Genomic DNA, 23,426 nt, shown 5'->3' on the forward strand with positions numbered 1-23,426 from the left:
GAGTTCTATTTCCAGAGCAAGGTCCACAGCCATTATCAGACGTTGAAAGCCCTAAGAGAAGCACTCAACCTGATCCTGGCCTCTATACTCTATCAAGAACACACTATAAAGCCCTTCCAACAGTTCCCACCTCAGTACAGTGATCGCTCTTCTCTGAACTTAAACTGACAAAATTTTAAAGATCTCGCCTCACCCTAACACTTACAGATGAGGAAACAAGACTAGCACTTAACTGTTTTGTCCAAAGTTGCTCCTATAGAATGTACTTTCTGTGCAACTGAGTCAGTGTTTAGCTGCTATATTCTTGGTCTTTTTATGAATAAATGTCACATTTCTCCCTGAGGTCAGAAACTAAACCTCAGAGTTCCTCGAAACTGCAATTATCTTTATTGTCTTACACAAACTACCCACTCAAATGTCTGCTGAGAACAGTGATAATAAGAATGATGGTCAAACTGAGGCAGGGGAGGAGGGCTGATTAATGAGCACTGAGTTGGGAGTATATTTTTAAGGAGACATGAGCGCATTTTGGGGATGAAAAAATATTACTAAGCTCAGCGCTTAGCCATCGATAAAATGGAACACTCAAAGGTATGTGTGAAGCGAGCTCTGAGAAAGTTCGTAGTCAGAGGCCAAATTTCCAGAACCAGGGTCGTTCTGGACAGCATTCAGAAAAAATTCCTCCGGAGAAGCAACTAAAAGGGGGGGGGGGGGGGGGGAGAGGGGTGCCCGGTATCGGGGAAAGAGAAAGGGGTGTGAGTTTTGGAGTGAGTCTTACAATGCATTCAAATTTCAGCTCCATCACATCCAAGCTACATTATAATCTCGGGCAAATCATTTAACTTTTTTGTGCCTCGGTTTTCTGATTTGTATCTATCTAAGGATTGTGGCGACGACTGAACAAAATAATGCGTGCAGAACGCTTAGGTCAGCGTCTTCCTCCTAAGGCATCCTTTCGTTAAGCGTTGCTGTTATTTAAGGAGAGAAGGGTGTTTTCAGGAGGAGAGGAGGGGCGCTGCGCTGAGAGCGGTGATACTTGGTACGGACTTTCAGAAGAGGGAAGATCTGAGGCCGACAGAATGGGCGGCCTCCCAAAGGCAGCCGGGGGAAGCAGCGGGGTGGGAGCTTTTCCACGGGGTGCATCTGCGGGGCCCTCCACGGTAGGAAGAGGAAGAGCTGAGCCGGATGTCAGACCCAGAACGCACCCTCCAGAGCATCTATGAGAAGTCGGCGACCGTTCAACGTGAAGGAAGCGCTTACGAGAAAGGGCACATCTTCTGGGAAGCCCTGAGCGCTGGCAGCGGCCCGATACGGAAGTGGCGGTCCACCGTCCAGGAGTGACCGAGAGCCCGGGCAGAGACTCAAGGGGGGCTGGGGGGAAGGGTGAGGTCGAAGAAGATGCCGGCGCGGCCTCTTTCTAGACACAGATCCGAATGAGACCCTCACTTACTGGAAACTGCAGGAGAAACGACCTTTTTGGGCGGGCTCCCCAGCCCTGTCCCGAAGGTCCCGAAGAACCGAGCTGGCGACCGCCCCACAGCTTGATGCCCGACCACACGATATCGCGGGAGGCGGGAAGGGGGCGGGGCCTCCCGGCGCGTGCGCGTCAGCCGGTTGGAAACGCCCCGCCCACGACACAAAGGTGGGCGGAGCCGACGTGGCTCTTCCGGCCGCGGGGCCATCCAGCGGGGTTGCAGGCGCGTAGTTTTGTTTCGCAACGTGTTGCCGCGCACGTCGGGAACCTCAAAGTGAAGCGCCAGATTCTGTAACAGATTGTCACCAGGTGACAACGCTTCCCCGGGATTTGTTTTTTGGTAGATTAATTTGCCCAGATTTGATACGAGGACGCTGTTGCGACTTCCCATCCAGCGATGTGGTTATTTCTCTAGGAATTCAAGTCTTCCCTTATTCGGGGGAAGTCTTCCAGTTGTCTTGGTGTTTGGCACATTTCTTTTTAGGTTTTCCCCTGGCAGTTTTTATTGCTGTTTTAGTTTGCTTGCTCTTCCTGTTGGACTATTATTGCGCCCTAGGATAGTTTGGTTTTTGGGATGGTGATCTATGTGGTCACTTCGCTAAAGGTCTGTATTCTAATAATTCTCCTGGATTTTGTACGTAAGAATTCATTTGTAAATAACAATTTTGGCTTTTCCCGAGAATCGAGTACTACACTGTATAGTAGCCTCAGGGGTACTTCTTTCCAGAAGTTATTTTAATTGCATCTTACCTTCCGTTCATGATGTTTTCTGAAGATTGCTAGTAGGTAACCTTTTTTAAAAATTAAAGGCACTTCGTTCTTTTCCTAGCTTGCCAAGTCGTTTTATTGTTTCTTAAATTCAGAAATGGGTATTGAGTATTACCAAATACTTTCAGAGATTATCATATAGCTTTTTCTCCGTTACTGTACAATCATTGAGCTACAATGATAGATTTTCTAATGTTGAGTCATCCTTACAGTCCTGGTCTGTATTCTTCCAATACATTGCTGGATGCAATTTGCTGTGTATTTAATTTAGGATTGCTGTGTCTATGTTCATAAGTGAGATTGGCTTATGGTGTTCTTTAGTTGTCCTTGTCTAGTTTTGCTATAAGTTTATGCTAGGTTTCAAAATGAATCAGGCAGATTAACTTCTTTTTATATGACTCAGAACAGACATAGCATGTGAATGATCCGTTGAAGTTTTGAAGAGCTCATCTTTAAAGCTGTCTGGATGTGGTGCCTTCTTAAAGGCTAAATATTTTTTCCTAGAAACGTATCCATTTCATCTACATTTTCAAATTTATTAGTATAAAATTGTCCATGGTGTGAACATTTTTTTATCTCATATTGTTCTTATTCATTGTTATATACTATTGCAGTCTTTTTTTCTTTTTCTTGATCAGATTTATTGAACCAGCTTTTGATTTTATTGATAACCTCTGTCTTAGTTTTTTCTCATTCATTAATGTATGCCTTCATTAACTTCTTCCTTTTTATTTCTTTGGGTTTATTTTGTTCTTTTTGTAGAATCTTGAGTTAAAAGCTCATTTTCTTTAAAATGTTTAATATGAAATATTACAAACATGTATAAAGTTACAGAGAATAACATATTGAATACCTATATACCAACCATTTAACTTTATCACATTTTAGCATTTTTCCATATTTGCTTCAGATTTTCATATTACCTATTCAGTTAAAGCCCCGTGTGACCTCTTCTGCAATCTCACTCTCCCTCTCCTTCTCTGAAGTTAACTCTTCCCCTGGATGTGGTATCTATCATTCCCATGAGAGCTTTTAAACATGCTACATATATTTAGCTATATAAGTAACATACAGTATTGTTTTGTATGCTTTTAAACCTAACATAAGTGATACTATTGGGTAACTTGCTTTAGGTACCTAAAATTATGTTTGTGAATGTTATCCATGTTGATTGATGGAGTTCTAATTTTTTCATCTTAACTGCTGAATAGTATTCCATTGTATGACTATAAAGCAGTTTCTCCATTGTCCTGCTGGTAGTAATGATTCCTGATTTTTGCCATTGCAACAGGAGTTAACGGGCATTCTTATACACATCTGATGGAGCACATGGCAAGAATTTTCGGGTATGTGTCTAGAAATGGAATTGTAAGATGAAAGGGTTTGCACAATTCATCTTTATTTGATATTGCCAAATTGTTCTCCACTGCTTGTACCAGTTTAGCCTTCCACCAGCAGTGTAGGAGTTTCTCTTACTCCACTTCCATGCTATCCCTTGTTTGTTTATTTTTCCCCCAGTTTTTTTGCTAGTATAAACAATGCTGGTAGTAAACTCTCTTGTCTCTCCTGGTATATATGTGCAAGAGTATCTCTGAATATATACCCAGTAATGGAGTTGTTAGCTCTGTTTCCTTTTAGATATGTATTTAAAAAGTATATATGTGTGCCCTCCCCCCCATATTTGAGGCTTGTCCTCTTTTAATACTAAAATGTAACTCGTTCGTATTTATGTGTTTGGATTTAATTCTAACTTGTTTTTTCTATGTATCATCCTTCCTGTTTTTTTCTCTTTTCTAACTTTGGTTTGATAAAGTTTCTTTTTCCAGATTGTTTTTCTCTAGTGGTTTGGAAATTATGCATTCAATTTTTGTTCTAGTGGTTACTCTTATATTTTAACTCATTTAAATTTATATTTTTCTATAAACAAGTAGAGTCAATCAGTACCCATATGAGGCAGTCTTGCACAGTGGTTAAGAGTGGAGCCTCTGAAGCCACACTGCCTGGCCTCAAATCCTGGCTTTACCACTTGTTAGCTGTGTAGCCTAGAGATTATTACATAACTTTGCTGTGCCTCGGTTGCCTCATCTGTAAAATGGGGATAAAATAGCATATATCTCATAAGATTGTTGTGAGAATTAGTGTGTTAATATATAATTAGTCTGTGAAATTCTTAGGACAATGCCTAGCCCATACCACATAGATCTCTCTAATCATCAGTGTTTTCATCTATGAAATGGGCATAATATACCTGCTTAGCAGATTTTCTATAAAGATTCAATGCATTATTCTATAATTGCAGTTCAGTTTAACACACTGAGCACTTTCTATGTGCTTGACTTAGACATGGTTTTTGGCTTCAAAGAGTTTATGATCTAGTAAAGGCTCAGACATGTAAAAACAATTGCAGTATGATGTAACCTTAATACTATTCCCATGGCCTCTCTTGTCCCCTTCTTATCTGTGCTCCACACAGAGCAGTTTTTTAGAACACAATCAGATCGTGCATTCCCCTGTCAAAATCCTGTCAACTTTCATTAAACTTTGCAGAAATCACAAACTCCTCGCCATGACTTCAGCACTAGATTCTGGGCCACACGTCCTTTTCTGACTCAAATTCTGCTCTCCCCTCTTTTGATGGACTCCCACCACACTGGCCTCTTCTCATCTCCTTAAACCAACTTTTATTCCTCAGTGCCTTCTGCCCAGAAGTCTCATCCCACCTGCTCTTCCCATGGCTGACTCATCTTTCAGTCTCAGCTTGATTCAGTCTGGTTCTTAGTTACAAACAGAATCTGCTCTGGCTGAGAAAGGGACTTTATTAATATTATGTAGCCCACAGAATCTCCAGGAAGACCAGAGGCCGGATGTGGGTGCCACACAGCCAGGTACCAGTACAGTAGAGGCTCTAGTGAAAATCCACTGCTGCTGCCACCACTTGACACCAAGACCACAACTTCTACAAACAGAATCTACAAAAATAAGGACTGAGGTGCCAGGAGCTCTGCCTTGGTGCCCTCATCACCCTCACCACTGGGTAGCCAGAGTTTGGCACATTTCTTTCTTGATCTTGCAAATCTTTCTTGCAAAAAAAAAAGTTGATCTTTCCAAGTTCATCTTTCAAGTTGAAGTTTTGCATAACTCTGCCTGATTGGTGGGGCCTGGGTCACATGCCTGTGTTGCAGAGGGGGTCACCGGAGGCAAGTTTTCTCACAGGAAATTCCTCAGATATTACAAAGCTGTTCAGAAGTGCTGGGCATTCTGAAAACATGTCACCTGAGCACTAAATATCATGTTACCTCAGCATGAAGGCCTTCCTTGACAACCCTAAGTGTATACATATTCTCCCCACCCCGGCCACATTATACTTTCACAGTACTCTGTCATTTTCTTCAAGGCATTTATCACAACTTACACTGTTATATATTTATTTGTTCAAATGCTTTATAAATCCTGGAGCCAGAGTCCAGTTTCCATGTGGAGTTTCATTCAAACAAGTGTAACTCAAATAGCCAAAAATAATTTTAAAATGTATTTTAGCCTTTAATTTGGGTCTCTTGGAAGAAAAAGCATCAAAGGGGCTCCAAGTCTCAATTCCTAACAGTCCCACAAGTTCATAACCCCTTTTCTCTTGTCTTTAATTTTCCCCCAATCCTATGTGGATTGGTTTAGCTTTTCTTCATAAATTTTGCCCCTAGTGCTCTCCCTTCAAATGTTTTCTGCCTATTCTCTTATTTTGCATCACCAACATTCAGAACTGGTCTGAGAGAGACATTTTTCTCAGGCCACCGGGGAAAGGAGTCGAGAAGCAAAGCCTTTATCAGACAGAGGTGGCTGGAACATTCACACATTGATCATTTTGGCTCACCACTTGTGGCTGACCTCCAGATTATAAGTTTTATGAGGGCAGGGACATATCTGTTCTATTTGTACCTAACACAAAATCTGACAAACCTATAGTCAATTAACAGTGGCTTTCCGGAAAAAAAGACAAGTCCAGCAATTGAGATGTAGACAAGGAAGTATACAGCCCAGAGCAGGGACTCAGCCTGGTGAAGGATGGGGGTGAGGTATGCAGCGAGTAAGGGCTAGTTTGGGAAGGCATCCTGGAGGAGGTGAGGCCAAAGCAGAATCTTAAAGGGCAAGAGTTCACCAGGCCAAGAGGCAGACCAGGGTAGAGAAGAATATTCCAGGTAGAAGCGTAGCACAAGCACAGACAAATATCAGCGCTTGGTATGCTATTGCTAAATGCAAAGTAGGAGAACTGTCAGGAGGTGAGGCTGGAGGGGCAGAGGCAGGCATGGGGGGCCTTGTATGCCATGCCAGGGAGGCTGGCCTTTGTCCTGTGGGTGACAGAGCCTCAGTGGGTTGGGTGGGCAGTCATTCTAACATATTCATTTTAGAGAGATTACTGGGTGGCAGTGTGCGGTTGGATTTGAAAGAAACAAAAGAAAAAAGAGAACAGTTGTGTAGCAAAAAATGTAGGCTTGCAATAGGGTGGTAGTAGGCAGTAGAGATAAGTAGCAGGAATTGTTTAAAAAAATTATTTGGAGGTCAGATTGGCAGGTCTGGGTAGGTGATTGGATGGGGAAGGTGAGGGAGGAATCTAGAATAGTATCCAGACTTCTGGCTTGGATGATGATGTCATTAACTGGGGTGGAATAAACAGGAGGAGTTAGCCTGGCAGTGCTCAGGAGTGGGGAGATTTCCAGGTGTTATGGTGAAGTGGACTTTAAGGTGCCTGTGGGGCTTCTAAGTTAAGATGATCAGCAGGTACTTGGATATATGAGTGCAGCTTAAGGCAAAGGTGGGGGGCAGAGATACAGCCTGAGGAGGGTGCCACATGGGGTGATGATGAGTTCAAGAGTCAGCTGTGGGGTACCCCGGGAGTGACTGCTGTTCTCAGGGTGGCCTTTGGCCCTGCTGACATTCTTTTCCCTTCCCAATTCCCCTGGTACTTTTCTTTTCTTTTTTTAAAAATATATATATATTTTTAGGAAGATTAGCCCTGAGCTAACTGTTGCCAATCCTCCTCTTATTGCTGAGGAAGATTGGCCCTGAGCTCACATCCGTGCCCATCTTCCTCTACTTTCTATGTGGGATGCCTACCACAGCGTGGCTTTTGCCAAGCGGTGCCATGTCCGCACCCGGGATCCGAACTGGTGAACCCCGGGCCGCTGAGAAGTGGAATGTGTGGACTTAACCGCTGCGCCACTGGGCCGGCCCCCACCTTGTACTTTTCTTCCCTCTTACCATTCCTTCTCCAAATGCAGGCTTCTCTCCCGCCTCCCCTAAAATGTGGGGCTCTCAGGTGATTTCACCACCTGGCACCTACTGTGCATCCATCAAAGCTTTGTCTCCAGCCCAGAATTCTTATGTAAGATTAAGGACCATGACTCCAACCACTTTCTAAGAGAAAAGAGGTAATTGGCAGTGTGGATTGATTGTCCAAGGCACCACACCAAGGGTTTGTGGCTCTCAGTCCCATTTAAGTGCCTTCAAGACTGGCACTGTGAACCGAACCTGGCATGACTATTTCCTGTTTCTCTGAAAACATCCAATTTGGAGATCAGGGGTCAGAATTCAGATCTGTTAGTATGCATTAATATGTACCCTACCTCCCCACCCTACTTTATTCCTGCACATACCTTGCTCAAGGTTAACTCCCCTTTGATGCCTAGTGTACTGTTTTCTTTTCATCACGAATCAAAATCAGACCAAAATGGAAATAAAAATTTAAATCCTACTGAAATAGAATAAAAAAAACTGTTCAGATCATAAAAGAGGAAAACTCATTTACATAGATCCACTTGTTTAAAACAAAAATCACAACTCTTCTTTTGTGCGAAAGGAGTGCTTTTTATTCTAGAATACCTTGTTCTGTGATCACTGTTTCAAGACAAAGGGACTCAACTTGTAATCAAACCATGCCATGACATACTTTTTTTTTTTTTGAGGGCGATTAGCCCTGAGCTAACATGTGCCACCAATCCTCCTCTTTTTTGCTGAGGAAGACTGGCCCTGAGCTAACATCCGTGCCCATCTTCCTCTACTTTATATGTGGGATGCCTACCACAACATGGCTTGACAAGCAGTGCGTAGGTGCACACCCAGGATCTGAACCGGCGAACCCTGGGCCACCAAAGTGGAACGTGTGCACTTAACTGCTGAGCCACTGGGCCAGCCCCATGACATACTTTTTATGTAGAGAAGCTGGTTAAAACACAAAACCAGTATTTTGATAAATTCACTTTAAAATGTTTTTCACATCAACTACTTAAAACTAGTTACAACAATATGATGTTCCACTCCCAAGTACAAAGGATGACCTTGGATTTGATTAGAAACACTGAAACAGAGAAGCACCGGGGTCTGGCTGTGTGGTCTAGAGAAATGCTTCCTGAGTTTGTGTGAGGTGATGTGTTACCCATCAACTGTACCAGTTCACCAGCAGCTACAGTGTCGTTCTTTAGTATACTTCTATTGTGAACTTCTTTCTCTGAATTTAACCCTTTGGGATGGTTTCTGCAATATGAGTCTTTAGCATCTTGAAAAGTTCACAGAAGAGATTAAGAAAGTTCCAATTATTCCAGAAACCACTGGTACAAATCATGCTGCTTCTATCAGGTTAACTGTTCAAAAGTTGTCAGGTGCATGCATGGTGATCACCCAAGTGAGCTGCAGTAAGTGGCCCTCAGCCCATGGCACTTGTCCTTGCACACTCAAGGGAGCCAGTCTGAGTGGAGTAATGCTCAGTTGCATAACAACAAATTAGGCTCAGGAAGACTGGATATTTTTTTGTTAAGCTCAGGCTTATCAAGAGTCAGAAGGGCTCATCTCAACTTATATATACACCCTAAGACCCTTACAGATAGAGGCACAAGAACATAATGATTTCTCTTCTTCACAAAGTACTCAGGACTTCGACAAGAAAAGTCACATGTTTATATAAATGCCCATTTCTTAGCAATTTATGAATTCAAAAGTTCTCTCAAAAAGAATAGGAGATACTGTTTTTGGCAATCAGTTTTGGATGGGAGTATTTCTGACACTCATAGGAAATTGTAATAATTCTCCCTAGGTTTTAAATTCTTCTTATCCATTTATAACAGTTTCTCCTTCATATACTAAATCTTGCCCATCCTCACATTAATTTACTATTACTACCAAAATACCTTTAAACTATCTGTATACATATACATATATATACACACTTATGTGTTGCTTAATGACAGGGACACATTCTGACAAGTGTGTCACTAGGCAATCTCGTTCCTATGTGAACATCATAGAGTGTACTCACACAAACCGAGATGGTGTAGCCTACTACACACCTAGGCTATATGATACCAATCTTATGGGATCACCATGGTGTATGTGGCCTGTTGATGACTGAAATGTCATTATGCAGTGCATGACTATATTTATTAAATTGAACCTTATGAAACTGCTAATATTTGACCATTTTTGACCTATGAAAACAGTTTTTTCACATAGTAAAATCTGAACTTTAGTTGGCTGGCTATATCTCCTTATCTACATCCTATGCAGTAGTTTCTGCTTTACTGCAGCAGGGAGAATGAAAATGCCTACTCCATTCACCAGTTCCTATGCAGCCTTGCAAAACTGTGCTTGCTGACTACTGGGTAAATTTCATGAAACTATTTAGAGATATAATAATTTCCACAAAATTTAGTACTTGACCAAAACAAGTCTGATCCAAACTGAGCATATTAATCTTTTTAAGTATACTACCCATCTACTTAACTGGAACAGCCTACCCTAAATAGTGGCGTTTGCAGGCTTATGGTAAGGTCTAGAATCAGCAGACCAAATAATAAAATACCAAAGCATTTTCATTGGGAATTCTATCTCTGTGTCCTTAATAACATTTAACATTAGAGAATGCCTACCTGGAGACCCCATGCTAAGCACCAGTAAAAAAGAGAGACACCCCAGACTTTGCTTTCAAGAAATTTAACATCTTTTAAGAGATATAAAAATATAAATAACACGAGGATATTCTAAATGTTTTAAGTTTCAAACTGGGACAGAGTAAAATGTAAAAACAAGACGGCACTTGGGAAGTTTTAACTGACTTCAAATATTGAGGGCAAAAAGCCAAATACAAATGTGCACTGAGTCTAAATTCAGTCAATATGATAATAAAAGGTGTCTCCTCCATGGTTCTGGACCCAAGAAGTCCTTTTGTCACCCTAGAAACAGTGGCTAGAGATCCTCCAGGTCAGTTAAATCCACAGCCACTTTCAGGAAGAGGGTGTCATCTTTAATGTAGGTATTCTTGGCATTCTCCAAAGTGGAATGAGCCACAAAGCGGGGACAGCCAGAGGCAATGTTCATCTCCCCATCAGGTCTTTTAAAGCTGCTGCTATTGGGGTCAGCCTTGAAGGTCTCCATAATATGGTTCTTTTTGCCACTCTGGTCCAAAAGCATCAGGGTCACCCTCTGCCTGAATGGCCACTGCAACAGTGAGTCAAACTCCCCTCGCATCACCACAAAGTACAGCGACAGGTGCGTCCCCTTCCCAGACCCGTCCCCATTCAGGTATGCTCTAGCACAGAGCCGGTAGCCACACCGGCTGGTGTAGAAAGGCTGGCTGAAGATGGATACCGTGTGCCCTTCCAGCGCCTCCCTCTTTTTCATCTTGTAGTCTGTCACCTTCCAGATGAGCTTTCCATTATAGCAGGCACCTTCTAGCAGTTTAAATCGTTCTTCATTTTTATTCAGCTGTGCTTTATGAATATTAATGTGGACATCATGTTTGTTAGTCTCTCCTTCCAAAACAACTGCAAAGAAAAAGAAAGTTTCCGTAGGCCTTAAAGTTGTTTTTAGAATTTGCCCAGAGTGGAATTTTTTCTCTGAAGACAACCAATGAAATTCTGACATCCTAAAGATGAACTAAATGCAGTGTCCACCAGTGGACCATTTGTATGAATAATGTCAACTCAGTGAATCTCATATCTCGGCAAGCGTGGCACCCAGAACACCTGAATGCGTCCTCTTGAACTGAAGCCCCCCAAAGTGTAGACAAGACACACTTAGCATTCAACTAGCGTGTATTAGCATGTGAGCCCCACCTCTTTCTAACTAGAATGCTTTTAAACAGCCAAACCCTTTTATATTTTTCTATACTTAAAACAATCTTGCCACGACTTTTCTCCCTTAGTTTTCTCCTTATTTCCCACTCTCCTTAAAAACCATCACTTCCTATTCTTGGAATGTCCTGCCCCATTTCCACCCCTTGCCTGTTCCAGCCCCTGCTTATGGCCCCCTGTCATTTTTGCCTGCATGGCCAGAATCTCATGCTGTTCTGTTTCACAAATACTAGATTCAACCATTGTTTATCCTGGACAGATGTGACTCTCCATTTGGCCAGGAGTTTGCTTGTTTCACGAACACATGCAGACAAACGAGTCACCGAAAGAGAATAATATTCTCTTTTGAGTATATTATTATAAGAGTAAAATATTAGACATACCTATTCTTTGATCATGGGTTTCTAGCAGGGTAATTTTCTGTTTCACTGTGTCAATTGCTTCCATCAAAGCCCTCAGGTCAAATTTAGTTTCTTGCTGGTTAGCCATTTGTAGTAACTGGCGCACTTGAGCTTCTAGCCAAGCGGACTTGTCAAGGTGACTCGCAAGAAGCTTTCAGTACAAAATGGATCGTCATGTCAAAAAAAACTTAGTTAATATTTTAGTAATTCATCGAGACTTAATTTTTTCAACTCAAACATTTCACACTTAATTAACCAATTAATGACATGAAAAATGCAGTCCCGAAGAGAAAACTCAGTGAGGATCATAGAGAGATGAGCCGCCTAATGTCCCGCTCCTCCTGCCTATCCCAGCTCCTGTTCCAAATCTTTGACCCGTTCTTCATCTCATTTTCACTCCTCCCTCAATTTCTCTCCACTTGGTTCTCTAACCTATCTTTATATCTCTATCCTCATGTTGTCTGTCCTCTTGCCTTATCATTTCCTTCTCCTCTTAGCTCTTCTGATTCACTCCTGCTCTGCTAGAAGGCAGAGAATCAGCTGGAAGTAGGCCCACCTGTTCTGGCCTGAGCACCACAGGTGGTACAGAAATATCCTGAGTTGAGGTCTCAACTTCTGATTGTTCTCTTTAGATGGAAAAGATTAAATAAAACAACTACATTTCTCCTCCACTCTTGCCCTCAGTACCTTCACTCTGATTGGTTTTCGTGTTAAAAAAAGGTCAGCCTTGAGATTGTAACATATGATGGATTTCCTTTTTTCTACGCACACACAAACACATAGTTTACGCTGACAAAGTATGGCAATTATATGGCCCGCGTGTTCTGGGATAATCCAAATTTCAAAAATAGTGCCCATACCACATGTCTCAAAGTCTTTTCTGCTATAAATTTTATAATCACAATAAAGAGATTATTCATTAGGAATTTGTTTATGGTTATTTATTCATGATCTACAAAGTAATGTTTGCTGTATTTTAGTGATATTTAAAGCATTTTCTTCCCAAGGGAATGAATAGTTTCACTTTGTTGACTACAAAATGCAGAAATATAGATGCTGTCAATGAATCTGAAATCAAGTGACTAATATCAGTCTAACATTAATTAAAACCTTAATCGCCAAAAATTCTATAAAAGTACAGTACAAACGTTAAATTCACTGACATTGCTAAATGTACTTGGGTTATATAACAGAAGATCTTTAACGAAATACATACTGAAGTATGTAGGGGTAAAGGGCCATGATATATGCAGCTTACTCTCAAATGGTTCAGCAAGAACACACACATACAGAGAGCGAGACAGAGAGAGAAAGAATGAATGATGAAGCAAATGGAACAAAATATTGACAGTGGGTGAATCTGGATGGAGAATATACAGGTGTTTTTTGCACTTATTCTGCAGCTTTTCTGTACATTTGAAATTCTTTCCATTTAAAAAGTTATAAGAAAAACCCTCAGTGCCAGTTGAAGACTAAACCTTGGCTATGAATAGAATGGCCATTTCTCACCTGGATGTTTGAGAGGAAGCTTCCATTTTTGCCAAACAGCTGTGCAAACTGCTTGAACTCCTTTTCGAATTTATTTACCGTTTCCGTTAGCTGCTGAATTTTACTTTCTTTCCGTTCTAGGCTCCTATGTAAGTCAGAAATCTAATAACAGGAATGTGAAAATGCGTGCAGACAAGTTAAAATAATTTAAGCATAGTTCTAGGAAAATATTGCAGGTAAAGTGTTTCTAGGAAAAATATATAAATATATATTTTTCTAGGAAAATATTTACAGGTAGATTCCTATATAATTCTAGGAAAATATGTGCAAATGCTTCCAAAAAATCAGATTCACAGATTTCTCATCAGCCTTTTCTATGCCTAACCCGCTATGATGGTTTATCTAATGATAGTGATATCACTTGACTGAATTTACTGAACTGGTTCTCTTCATTCAGTATGTACTTATTAACTAACGACAGAGTACTGATCACCGTTCCACATTAGATGTTACATGCACCGTATCAATAGCAATAGCTGAAATTTGCTGAATGTCTATCATACCCTTATATTCATTAGTTCTTTTAATCCTTAAAGAACGCTATGAGTTGGGTATGAATATTGGTCCCATTTTACAGATGAGGAAACAGAGGCAGAGAGTTTAAGTAATCTGCCCAGCATACGGCTAGCAAGTGGTAGGCAAAACATGCACCCCTCTCAGAATGTGTAATCTATTTGAGAGAAATAATCACAAACCTAAGAGTGATCCTAGACAACTCTTCTCTCATCCCCACATGCATTCAATCAATAATATTTGCAACTTTAACTCCTAAGACACAACAAAACAAACAAAACAACTCTTACATCTATTTCTCATTTCATCTCATCTCGTTTTAGCCTTCATTATTTCTCACCTGGACTGCTACAACAGTCCTAAACTATCCCTCACACACACACTAGAAGGGAAGCTCGACGGGAGCCAGGACTGGTGCAGATCCCATGAGCCCCTGTCACCCCAGCAGCTGGCCTGGTACCAGGCAGTACCAGGTTAAGTGATAAATATTCGTTAAATGAATGAAGAAATGAATGTTCTCCCTGTCTTTAATCTTGTTTTCCTCCAATTCATACTCCATACTGTGACCAGAATAACATGAAGAGACAGATCTGGTCTTGTCACCCCCCGCCCCGCCACACACACACACCATACCATCTCTAGTGGCCTTCTTTTACACGCTATACAGGGGCCTACAGGATCTACCCCTGGCTACCTTTGCAGCCTCATGCCCATTCGTGTCCCACATATGCCCTGCCCAGCAAGACTACACAACTTCTATTTCCCATCAGGCCTTGCTCTCTCAGACACTTCCCCCTTCATCTAGAAACTACCGCTTTTTAAGACTCCACTCAAGGGCATATCTTCTCAGAAATATTTCCTTACTACTACCACCCACCCAGGTCACCTCTCAAGCTCCAAGATACCCTGACCATACTCTAGGCTGTAACTTTACCCTCATTACTCATTGCTTTTTGGGGGGTTACTTTGGTCGTCTTCCTCCACTAAATTGCTGAGGCTCCATCTCACTTATTTCTTTATCCCCAAAGTCTAGCACAGTGCCTGGCACACGGAGGGCATTTGATCCATGTTTTATGAATGAATGCACAAATGGCTGCAACAACCATGTCTCTCTGGCCCCAGAATCCTCTATTAAGACCCTGAGAGCTGACTTCCACCTATGCACCAGACATATCTTCCGGCCCAAAAGCAAACTCAGTGGTTCCTCTCCCCACCCTCACCTCTAACGCGCTCCTGTTCATGTAGTGCCCGTCTCAGTTAATCGCATTACCACATTCCCTGCCTTCTAAGCTTACAGCATGCCATTGCGCCCTCCCAGCGCCTCCCACTGCCCTCTTTCCATCCCATTGACACAGCCTTGGTTGAACCTTCACCATCAGCATCATCACCACCACCTCCAGCATCCTGCCTCCACCTAATATTGAAATGCTTATTATGTGCCAGGCACTGCACTAAGAACCTAAATATATTATCTCATTTAACCCTCTTCACAAACCCACTTTACAAATGAGGAAATTGGGGAAGAGAGAGATTAAATAGCTTGCCCAAATTCATATGAATAGTGTGGAGCCAGTCCTCGAACCCAGGGATTCTGGCTCCAGAGCCCTCACTCATCAATTGCCAGGCTCTAATGCTACATTGTCTAGTTTATTGCAACATCCTTCTGCCTGGTCTCTCTGTCCTCATTCTCTTCTCTCCATCTATCCATCTTCCATGCTACTACCAGCTGTTTTACTTTTTAAAACCAAGCAAACGATTAGTTGGCCAAGTATTTTCCAATTTAAAAGCCTCCATTAGCTCCCTATTAGTGACAAACATTAATTCAAACTTTGGAGCCTTAAATCCTTTCTGAAACAAGGCAGAATACGAATGAATAAAAAGAATAATTGAATGCACAATGTTCAAAACTTCTTAGCTTACGTGGAAGGCCATTGCAATCGGGATCCAACAGACTGGTCTCCAGTCATCCCGTCTCATGCTTGGATGTCTCTCCATCCCCAAACCCCATTTTCTTGAATCATCAGCCCCTCTCATGCCTCCCTGCCTTGGCACAAACTTTCCCCTCCTGGGATCTCATTTCCACATTTCACCAACAGAACTTCTTTTCCTTCAAGAAGCAACATGGATGTCCTACCTTGAAAAAATTTCCCCAACTCCTCTAGAATAAACCCTACAGCCTCTGTACCCCACGCATGCGGTACCCTCATAGTACGTTCTGGCAGGCACAGAAACTTACTCATTTACATTTTTGTGAATTCTTCAAGGGTAGAGGCTGTGTCTTCCTCAATTCAATGTCCTTAGCAACTAACATTGTACCTGACATACAGCCAGTGTTTGTTGAATGAATGGATGGATGAATGAAGCAACTGATACAGAAAGAACTAGGGAATGGTTACTAGGCAGCGTGCCTTCTATCCAAGTTACAGTGTAATCAGTCTTTCTAATTTTCTCCAGGATCTGACCCAGCATCTCTATAATTTGGAATCAGATCTAACAAAATAATCTGCAGTAGTAAAATTCAGCTCCCTCTGTGCAGATGGATGGTTTTCTTCCCTACATGGGCTTGAAAAGTCTGCTCCTCTGAGAAGTTCTAACAAAATAATTAACTCGTATAATAATTACTCCATAGAATCGGCATTTATTGAGGTCCCCTATGAATATTCCAGGGACGATGGTAGGCATTTGCACACAATTTCACTTGATATTCACAACTCAGTGAAATAAATATGTATGTATGCATTTATCAGGTTGCAAAGCTTCTAAAAGGTAGAAGTTAAGACTTACTACAAAATATAGAAAACCCATAATGCCTAGAACAGATAGTCATGGTAATACTGATTTAATTTAAAAACTTCAAACACCTATTAGGCTCCTGCTAGGTGCCAGGTATTAACCAAAAGGTGTGTGGATAGGCTGCAGAGAGGCAGTACGGTGTACCATGGGGAACACTGGACTGAGAATCAGGGGACATGGGTTTGAGATTGAATTCTGCCACTTACAAGTTACAAACACATCAGCATTTCTTTGAGCTTAGTTACTGCATCTGTTGAATGAGGGGGTTGGACCCAAAGATCTCAATGGCACCTTCTAGTTCTAATGTTCTATAATCCTACGAGTCTTTCTAGGCACTTAGTTGAAAAACTTCTACCTGCGGTCAACTTACACGGATACAGAGGGGACTAGAAAAATACCAATAATGGCAAATCCCAGGAATTCTGCTGCCTCCCATTATAGTTGAACCCTTGAATATTTACCTGTTTTTCTAATTGGAGATTCTTTTCTAAAACCAGGAGCATGTGGTCCCGTAAGGCTGAATGCTCATGCTCCTGAAGGTTCCCCCGCTTATCCTTCAATATGAAGAGAAAAATAAGTTAGGTTGTTGAAGGGCTCCAAAAACGAGGGTGGTGGTGGGATATTCTGCTAACGCGGAACTTTGACATTTTGCTTTCTTGTCTCAAGGTGGGTTGCAGGAAAAATGACCCCCTCCCAGTCTCAGCTTTAGGATTCTACAGTACGCATGAGATAATTTGAAACTTGCAGAGACAGAGAATCAGGTCGCTATCAAAATTCTCAATGCTGATACGCTTTCTCGCCCTGGGAATATATGACTGTGGGTTAAGTGTAGTGATCATCATCTCTCAACTATTCCCATATAAAACCTTTCTCCTTGGTGAGTTAGCTCCAGATCAGTTTGAAGCCTGGGTTAGTTCTCCCTCCTACCAACCGCATTTCTATGCTGCCTTCCACAACTGTCCTGCTATCACAGGCCAAAGTATGCAACCTAGTTTCAGCCCCTGCAAATTTGTTGCCCTCAAAAGCAAATAATATGTTTGCAGGAAGAAAGGGTTACTTCTTCCCTGATCATTAAAATATCAGATTGCAAACTGCCGATATTACTAGTGCAATGTTAGATGTTCTGGGTGATCTGTGGACTCTAAGCAAACATTTATCATTAATTTCCCTTCAGTTTAGGGTTGGCCCCTCTTCCACAGGACAACTCCCATCCCCAGCTCTGGTACTGAGGTAAGTTCTAGAATATAACCCAACTGGACTTTGGGCCTAAGTGTAAAGAAGATTTCTTTCAGAGCCCTCGTCTCTCCATCAGCACACCCAGTTCCCTAGTCTCACTCACCAGAGTCAGTGAAGATATACACACATTTTTAATACAATGAGAACATACTATATTTAATTCTTTAAAATAGAGACCTCATTCTTTTTGTCAGATGCATAGTATTCCAAAATATGAATATATAATTATATAGTTGGCACTTGAGTGATGGACTTATAGGTTATTAGTTTTTTGGGTTTTTTTGCTATCTAAACATCTTTGTGTGTGTATGTGTTTGTATATGTGTGCAATCATTGCATACTTATGGAAAGATATTTAGGAGTGAAACTGAGTGTCTTTCCTTACATCTATTAGCCAACTGAATTTTCTTCTGGAACTGCCCATATATTTCTTTGCTGATTTTTCTATTAAGTTAAATAAGCTATTTACATGTAAGAATTGTTTGTATATTTTGGAAAATAGCCCTTTTTTTCGTCTGGTCATATTTTGTAGATATTTACCTCCCACTTTGTAGTCTGCCAATTGACTTTATTTATGGTATTTTTAAAAACATATAGTTTTTTTTAACTTTTTTTTTTCTTTTACTTGAGGAAGATTAGCCCTCAGCTAACATCTGCTGCCAATCCTCCTCTTTTTGATGAGGAAGACTGGCCCTAACCTAACATCCATGCCCATCTTCCTCCACTTTATATGTGGGACGCCTGCCACAGCATGGCTTAATAAGCAGTACATAGGTCTGCACCCAGGACCCGAACTGGTGAACCCCGGGCCACTGAAGGGGAACATATGAACTTAATTGTTACACCACCAGGCTGGCCCCAAAAACATAGATGTTTTAAACATTTGTGATTAAACTTATCAAAATTACATTTTCCAGTTTTGTGTTAGTCATCTAAGAAAGGCCTTCTTTATTTCATGAACAAGAAGAAAACTCACTCTTTTTTTTTTTCCAGTATTTTTATAATTTTTATAAACTTTTTATTTTGGAGCAATTTTAGATTTACAGAAAATGTGGAACAATGCAGAGCATGATATATTTTAATGCCTAAAACTTTGATCCATCTGGAATCTGTTAAAAAGACTGAGGTGGGGATCAAACTTAATTTACTTTTATTTTTAATTTATTTTACACAATACATCAAATAATACTTTTAAAGGTATTTAAAAAGGTAACAAATACATTTTAAAACATGATTTCAAATCAATTTTGTTTCAAAATACTTGGTGGTAGGGAAGCACCATCAAACCCAGGTTTGTAATCATTGGAAGAGTGACTCCCAACGCTTCCAAAACCTAGTCGAGGCAGCGGGGTCAGAATTAGAAATAATTACTGTGATGGTTAATTTTATGTATCAGCTTGGCTAGGCTATGGTACCCAGTTGTTTGGTCAAAACTAGTGTAGATTTCTCTGCGAAGGTATTTTGTAGATTAACATTTACAGTCAGTTGACTTTAAGTAACCCAGATCACCCTCCATCATGTGGGAGGGCCTCACCCAACCAGCTGACAGCCTTAAGAGCAAAGACTAAGGTTTCCTGAAGAAGCAGCTCCTCTCCTCAAGACTACAGCATAGAAACCCCAGCCTCAGTTTCTAGACTGCCTGCCGGCCCTGCAAATTTCAGACTTGCCAGCTCCCACAGTCGCACAAACTAATTCCTTAAAATCAATCAATCAATCAATCTCTCTCTCTATATATACATCCTATTGGTTCTGTTTCTCTGGATGAACCCTGACTAATTCAACTGCCAGTCTTAAAGTTCTCAGGAGTGAATGTCCTTCTGCCTCCTGAATGGAATCAAAGAGTAAAATGAACTCGCCGTACACAAGAGAACGTAGAGGCAGAAACACAAAGGCATTCCATACCTTGACAGGACAGCCATACTGCTTAAAAGGGCAGTCTTGTTCAGCTTCAGGACACACAGCAAGGTGCTCATCCACCTACGAAAGGGACAGCCTCACGCTATAGAGATTCGTCACCAATCCTCCAACTGCCTGGAATAACTGCAGCAGGAGGGGATGGAGGGGACGGAGGGGACGGAGGGGAAGCAAGGGTGGCTGGGAGGGAGGGAAGGAATAGAAGGAAAAACGCCACGCTAAGGCCTGGCAGAGGGAGAGCTATGGTGGAAACTGAGAAGAACTCTCAGGGAAAAGGGAAAGGGAGACAGAGGCATGGTTATCCTGGGTGTAATTTAAACCTCGGGCCTCTGTCTATGGGACTTTATCAAATACACACCACAATGACTACTAAAACTTTACCTTACATAAAATCTACTGAGAGAATTATTTTCAGTTACCTCAGTTCTTGGAATAATCTGCAAACACTTGTTGGGACAAGATACTGGGTACTCGGGACACATGTTTTCCTCGTGATTCTGAAACAGAGAAAGTGGATGAAACAAAGCCAAACCCTGCTTCCAAGGGTCCCCTTTTGTGGCCTCAGAGTGTTTATACATCTGTCTCTTTGGGGGGGGGGTCTATGTTCCATGGCTTACCCTGTACAGGAACGTATAGCCTAGTTCCAAAAAGGATTAGAGATGGCTGTTTTCTTGGTATAAATCAGTTCAGTTCAATTCAATTTTCTAATTATTCCAAAAGAAGGTCAGAGGGCACGGGACTCACAGAGGGCAGACTGTGGGAGTCATCAGTATGGCTCCTTTGGCACATGTGAAAGGTACCCTACGCTCTCTTTTTATCCCTATATCCTGCCTCTCCCGTTAGACCTCAGCATCCTCAGGACTGACAGTCTCATCACCTTGTGTCCTGGCATCTAGCATCGCTTCTTGCACACTCATACTCAGAGATGCTCAAACAATATTTTTCCCAATGATGAATGGAGTCCTACCAACAAGGTTTTTAGCTTTTTATAGAACTCTCAGATAAAGTTATTCTTTAGACCTGTTTCTGTACAAAAATAAATCTACAAGTATGCTCCTGGGATCCCATCTGATTCACTGTGACCACTCAGGCACAACTGACTCCCATAAAGATGACTGATTTTTTTTTTTACCTGTAGATTGATTACTACCACGTCCTTTTTGCAATAAAGGCATTTTTCCTCTCGAAACTGGCAGTATGCACTCAAATGCTCTTTCAGATTTTTCCGAAGGACTGATTCCTGACAGTGCTCGTTAGAACACTGCACAGCTTGAAATAGGCACTGCTGAAGGTGGTCCTGCAACAGAGAACAACAGGGCGGTGGGACCCACTGACTGGGACACGCGGGAGGGGGAGCCAGCTGGGAGCCCCAGTGAGGGAGGAAGGACAGTGAGGAGAGCTGGGCAGACAGGACTGCAGGACAGGGCGGGTGGGCAGCCTCTGCCTACAGGCTCCCAGTGGAGGCCACCCCTGCCTCTGCTGAGGAGAGGACACGGAGAGGGCCGCTTGGACCGAGGCTGTGAAATCCAGCCTTGCTTGGTGGGAGTTAGGAGGACAGGGGAAGATGTGTGAAGACGGGAGCACGCCGAGTTTATTTGAGATTATGTAGTAACGTGCTCACGTTCTCAGGTTAGTTCTTAAATATTTTCCTGAGGCTTGCCAATTAATTTACCAGTTCTTCAAGGATATCTTTTATTTTTTTTTGTGCACCCTCCAGCCCCACCCCTAGCACAGGTACTCATTGCTGCACAGCAGATGGTAGAAGCCAGGACAGAGGGAAAAGAAGGAAGAAGAGAAGGGCATATCCTAAGTACAGGAAGGAGGGGAAAGGATTAAGGAAGAAGAGGAAGGGAAAGGAAGCTGTTCCCAAAGTGATAAAGATAAGGAGATAGAGGAAAACAGGATGGCTGGCCCAAGAGAAGCTGGGAATGGTCAATCTTGTAAAGTCAGGAAATGTTTTTAACCAAAATATCAGTGAATGATGACATGGACAGTGTTCATTCTCTGGTTCCTCATGTTATAGATTGTTAAAAGCAGGAATGTCTCAATAAAACGTTTGGATCACTGCAAGTTATTGTGATGCTTGAAACAGGGTTGGCAAACTACGGCCCTTACTTGTTTTTGGAAATAAAGTTTTACTGGAGAACAGCCACACCCATTTGTTCACATATTGCCTCTGGCTGCCTTCCCTCGGAAACAGTGGAGTCGAATAGCTGTGACAGACACTGTATCGCCTGCAAAGCCTAAAAAATTTACTGTCTGGCTCCTGACAGAAACAGTTTGCCGACCCCTTCTCTGAAGGAGAAAAGAGCCAACGGTTTTTCTACAGGAGATTAACAAATATTATAGCTATCCTCCTTTGCCTCTAGTAATAAAAAACAAATAGTGACAACTGAAATTCACAATTTCTCCAAAATTCATCAATGCTATCCCTCAACTTTCACCAAAAGAGTCGACATTCATCAAGACGGCTACCTGTGAGATTCTCCACCTTACCACGCAAGGGGGAGTCGGGGAGAGAACAGGGAATGGGGAGAAATACAAAAGAGACCAGCCACTGTTTTCTAGGAACTGAGGATCTGGTCACCAAAGCTGATCAATGGTCCCTTTGAGCCTCATTTCCTTTTCAGGCTTAGTGACAGCAAAGTTGGAGAAGAAGCCCTGCTCTGTCTACCTGACTATCAAAACAAGTGGCCAGGGACTGTCGGAGGAAAACACAAAAAAGCTCTGTGAACCTCCAAAGAAATCCCTGGGTTAACCAGGAAGTCATTTACACATTTATCAACTCAGTGCCTGGGGCCTTTGGAGGCATGATGGAGAAAAAACTGCATCCGCTGCCTTACATTCCAAAATGTGTGGGTGGAAGGGGAAAATTTCAGCATGGCAGGGCCACATTTCCAGCTCCGCATTTAACAACCCACCCCCCAGGTGGATGGAAGAGCAAAGTGGGACAGTTTCACTTGAAAGGAATTTGACTCCCCTTCACTTCCCCTACACCTCATTTGTTTCCATCTCATACCAACACTTCACCTTTAAACTACAGCCTAGCTGGGTTCTGGTCTGTGTTATCTACCTTAGATCAAAAACTCAAGAGGCCAGGGCCCACAGCTGCTGGGAAACACCCACCCCAGCACTGCAAGTGCTTTTGGGCAGGGACCCTTACAATTGTGTCGTTCTGCAGTCATGCCCTGGTTCCCACCCTACGGACTCCAAATCCTTCACAGTTCCCCCCAAATGATATGTCCTTGCCTGATCATTCCTTTGGCCCAGCATGTCCCACATCTACTCTTTTGGATTAATGATCCCTAACCCACAATTTAAGGTCTAGCACATACAGCATGTCCTCCATGCGTTCCGTACAAAACAAACCTTGTCACTCATACCTTAGCCCTTGGTGTGCTGCATTGTAGCCTACTGTACTGCTAGACAGAAATTGTCTGAGGGCAACCCCAGGAGTCCCCCACCATGCTTAGCCTAGTAACTGTCACATCAAGGTGTTCACTACATGTCACTGGAAAAACGGCCAAGGAAAATACTGTTCATGAGTAATACCAACCTGGTATCGTCCCAGAATAATCTTGGCATTACATCCAGGAGCATTTTTGCAATATACATACAAATTGAGGACTTCCCTTTTGCAGCAATTGTCTTTAAACACCTAAAAGA

At 42.1% G+C, this 23,426-nt stretch overlaps 1 protein-coding gene and 1 long non-coding RNA gene across 3 annotated transcripts in view; one reads left to right on the forward strand and one right to left on the reverse strand.

The window, feature by feature from the left end:
• Positions 1–1,652: 1,652 nt before the first annotated feature.
• The window catches only part of LOC139078930 (uncharacterized), a 37,677-nt gene continuing 15,903 nt past the window's right edge, over positions 1,653–23,426 (forward strand). The window contains exons 1-3 of the long non-coding RNA XR_011532122.1: positions 1,653–1,783; positions 3,534–3,588; positions 17,785–17,840. This is a non-coding gene — a long non-coding RNA (uncharacterized lncRNA). The remainder of the gene's footprint in view (positions 1,784–3,533; positions 3,589–17,784; positions 17,841–23,426) is intronic.
• Positions 10,201–23,426, reverse strand: part of TRAF5 (TNF receptor associated factor 5) — a 43,398-nt gene continuing 30,172 nt past the window's right edge. For both annotated transcript variants that reach the window (XM_070591249.1, XM_070591250.1), the window contains 8 exons: positions 23,317–23,418; positions 20,893–21,057; positions 20,180–20,257; positions 19,749–19,823; positions 17,072–17,164; positions 13,266–13,406; positions 11,739–11,907; positions 10,201–11,046 (listed from right to left, as the gene is read on the reverse strand). In XM_070591249.1, the coding sequence (XP_070447350.1) occupies positions 10,469–11,046; positions 11,739–11,907; positions 13,266–13,406; positions 17,072–17,164; positions 19,749–19,823; positions 20,180–20,257; positions 20,893–21,057; positions 23,317–23,418 (1,401 nt within the window). In that variant the 3' untranslated portion in view covers positions 10,201–10,468. The remainder of the gene's footprint in view (positions 11,047–11,738; positions 11,908–13,265; positions 13,407–17,071; positions 17,165–19,748; positions 19,824–20,179; positions 20,258–20,892; positions 21,058–23,316; positions 23,419–23,426) is intronic.

Source organism: Equus przewalskii, chromosome 23, assembly GCF_037783145.1.
Source record: "Equus przewalskii isolate Varuska chromosome 23, EquPr2, whole genome shotgun sequence".
Taxonomy (NCBI): Eukaryota; Metazoa; Chordata; class Mammalia; order Perissodactyla; family Equidae; genus Equus; species Equus przewalskii.